Source organism: Colobus angolensis, unplaced genomic scaffold (genome assembly GCF_000951035.1).
Source record: "Colobus angolensis palliatus isolate OR3802 unplaced genomic scaffold, Cang.pa_1.0 Scaffold89, whole genome shotgun sequence".
Classification (NCBI taxonomy): domain Eukaryota; kingdom Metazoa; phylum Chordata; class Mammalia; order Primates; family Cercopithecidae; genus Colobus; species Colobus angolensis.
In genome coordinates this window covers 3,645,335-3,648,659 of record NW_012122820.1, presented here as the reverse complement: position 1 = coordinate 3,648,659, position 3,325 = coordinate 3,645,335, and the positions used below count along the sequence as shown (strand labels likewise).

At 52.0% G+C, this 3,325-nt stretch overlaps 1 protein-coding gene across 1 annotated transcript; it reads right to left on the bottom strand.

Moving 5' to 3' along the window:
* Positions 1–704: 704 nt before the first annotated feature.
* On the bottom strand, positions 705–2,539 carry LOC105503914 (voltage-dependent L-type calcium channel subunit alpha-1C-like). Its single transcript, XM_011931051.1, has 3 exons — positions 2,413–2,539; positions 1,394–1,500; positions 705–1,056 (listed from the first exon to the last, which is right to left on the bottom strand). The coding sequence occupies exons 1-3, from the start codon at positions 2,430–2,432 to the stop codon at positions 914–916; spliced, it is 270 nt and encodes an 89-aa protein (XP_011786441.1). The 5' UTR covers positions 2,433–2,539; the 3' UTR covers positions 705–913.
* Between the last annotated feature and the right edge of the window lie 786 nt (positions 2,540–3,325).

Genomic DNA, 3,325 nt, shown 5'->3' with positions numbered 1-3,325 from the left:
GTACTCTTCTCACCTTCCCAAATCCTTGGGATGTCAGCGGCTCCACCACACGGATCACTGTGGGTGGGTGAGCTGAACACGTCCTTCCAGGAACTGGGAAGAGACCCAGAGGGAGTCAAAATATGCCCTTTTCTTGCCTCCATTCTCCTGCCAGTCCTCTCTGTGCTGACATCTGCCCCAGAGGCAGGTCTTCGTTAAAACATGGAATTGGCCCGGACTGCGTCAGCAAGTGTTTGCCCCCCTGGGGTTTAAAGAGGTCTTCGGGGAGTCAGCAGGCCCCTTCTGTGTCCTCTTTGCTGAATTGTTTCTAAATCCTCAACAATGATATTTCAATTATTCTAGGCCTCTAGGGACGGAGAGGCCATCATCCTCCTTTGCCACCTTTCCCATGATGGTTTGATGAGGTTGAAAACCCCGATGACCAGGGTTCCCCTCTATCCTTCTCCTAAGCATTTGTTCTACTTCTGTGCCTTTAGGAGTGGTGGGCGTGTGTTGTCAGGCCTATTGTAAAGTCACCATCCAAAGGTTGGTTACTTTACGTGACCCTTTGGATGACTTCTGTACATAGCACTCTTGCTGTACGAGTAATTCCTTTGTAGAAATAGGCTCTATGGAGAATTGTCTCCTTGGCCCCTTCATGTAGCTCACGACTTTTATTATCGAAATAAATGAATAAAAGGCTGCAATTGTGGACAGACACAAATATGCTTGGACATGGCTATCTCTGATCTTGTGTGGCTCAAAATAACTTCCAGAGTCCTCATTTTCAGAGTGTTCTCACCCAAAAAGATACCAACTTAGGCATGGAAAGACCTATTTCTCCTGGACTCCTGGACGTGCCAGCCATCTGAGAAAGGCAAGACCCACTGAGGTCTTCAGGATTTGTCCATCACCCCCGGGACTGTCTGGCCAGCTAGCAGGAGACAGCGGCCTGTCCAAAAGTGTGAGCTACCCGATGATGAACCACATGCAAGGGCAGGACTCTCTTCTGAGAGATGTCTCCCCCTCGGTCCTTCTGTCGCTTCAGACATTCCAGGTGGAAGGAGGCCCTTCGACCTGCAAAGCCAGCCAGAGAGCCAGGATCAGGGCAGGAGAACAGGACGCTGGCCTGTGACGGTTCACACCCTGGTAGAGTGCCAGGAGCAGTAACTATGGCCCGAGACACTCTCCTCTCCCCTCCCCTCGTCTGAGACGTGTTCTGAAGCATCTGTCCGGGGCTCATCCCTGCACACCCTGCCTTTGGATTGTTGTCTCCTTGCTTTGGAAATCCGCCCACTGTGTGGGGCTGGTTTGAGGCAGACCACGATGGTTTCTCAGTCATCCCTGAGTACCTGACCGGCGTTCTCTTGGGAGTTACCACCGGCCACATCTGGAGAGCGAGGGGTGCATTTACCTAGTGAGGCAGAGCGGAGGAAACCCCTCTTTGGGGATTGCCGGATGTCCCTCTTGTCCTCCTCTGGGAGCGTCAGTTGCCGATTTTTGTCATCCTGGTAGGACAGCCTGGAACAGAGAGCTCTTGGGGCTTGTTCCTGGAGGCTGAGAAGTGGCCACCCACAGGGACAGCTGCACCCCCGGAAAGCACTTTGATCCTTAGTGAAGGGACGCCCGCTTTGTGCTTACAGACAGGTTTGGGGAACTGCCACCTCAAGAAGTTCTGGCCTGAGCCTGGTGTCTTCCAGGCCTGCTCAGTGGGAGCTGCCAGCTCCTCACCCGCAGCCTGTCTCATGAGCCTGCAGTTCTGACTTGGGGCGGTGAAGGCAGTCTGGGGTCAAAGGTGTTGAGAAAGCGGAAAGAATCCTAGGCCCATGAAGTTGTTCTGGGGAATGGTATTAATTTGTATTCCCTAAAAATCAATTTAGAGACAGTTATCAAAAGGAAACTTCAGGTATTTCCCCTTTTTATATCGACTGTATTTCACTGAGTCAGAAAAGTAGAAGGCCTGTCATGCCCACCGCCCCACTTTGCTGATGGGGACACGAAGGCACAGGGCAGTTGATTGATTTGTCAAGAGTTGCTGGTTGGGACTCTTTCCAGGCTTTTCCTTACTCACTGGATTCTTCTTTCTATGCTGGGGAAAAGGAGGTGCTGCTGCTACTCTTCCCATCCAGTTCCTGAGCAGAAAGCACTGGACCCCAGGAAGCCGCATGCTGTGCTGGCCTGGCTGCCGCTCTCCCCACACCCCCACAGTGGGGAGCCTGGTGTCCCCTCCCACCACCTCCAGCCACACCTTTCCTGTCTTCAAAAGCCTGCAAGGCTAGTCCTTCCTCACTCTGACATCCTTTCAGGAAAGCTTCTAGACACCGTGTCTCAAACTGCTGTGAATTTCCCACAGTCCTAAGACGTTTCACAAGGGGACCCCCAGATACACACATCTGTGGGCAACGAAACACGCGTTTCACAGCCCGTGCTTACCTTTGTGACATTTGATGCATTCCGATAGTTTCTATTGTGCTGCGCTGCCCTGTGCTATTCTTTTAAGGGTTAGTCATAACCGACTAAAGGGATGTCACAACCTTCTGAAAGGACCTAGATCTGCAGCTAAAATACTCCAAAAATTCCAGCAAGGACAGAAATCTTAGGCCTAGTTTTGCCACCAGTGCCCTCTTCTGGCAACTTTATTATAAGCAGCGTCTTGAAACACTTGTGTGATTGTCAATAGATGTATGTGTGTGTGCATTGAGTCTCACCGGAAAATATTTTTATGACTGTTGGTTACAGCCTAAAAGGTTTAAGAAACAATGTTTAGGAATTTTTCTGGTCAGGAGGCCAAACTAAGAAGGGCATCGTGTGTGTGTGCGCGTGTGTGTGTGCGTGTGTGCGCGTGTGTGTGCGTGTTTGCGTGTGCGTGTGTGCGTGTGCACGTGTGCGTGCGTGTGCATGCGTGCCTGCGTGCGTGTGCGTGTGTGTGTGTGTGTGCCCGCATGTGTGTGTGTGCGCGTGTGTGCGTGTGAGTGTGTGTGTGCGTGTGTGCGTGTGCGTGTGTGTGATGGGAGCTCCCACTTTCCTAAGGAGATAACAGAGGCTGTGCGGATGTTTTCTCTGTGATCGTCTCTCCTCCCGCAAATTATGCCCAGAAAAGGGATCTCAGGGACCTGCCCCTGCCGCCTCACATCTGTTCCCACACCAGGGCTTGGCTGGGAGAGGGCAGCAGAGCTCACATCTCTGTGGAGAGCAGGCTGGGCTCACTGCAGGGTTCCTATGTTGTGGGTTCATCTTCGCTTCACAGGTTTTGTCCCAGGACCCCCTCCTGACACTCCATGGCTGTCTGGCTTTCCTGGAAGTGACACCTACAATATCCAAGACGGAGAAAAACATCAGGAACTGC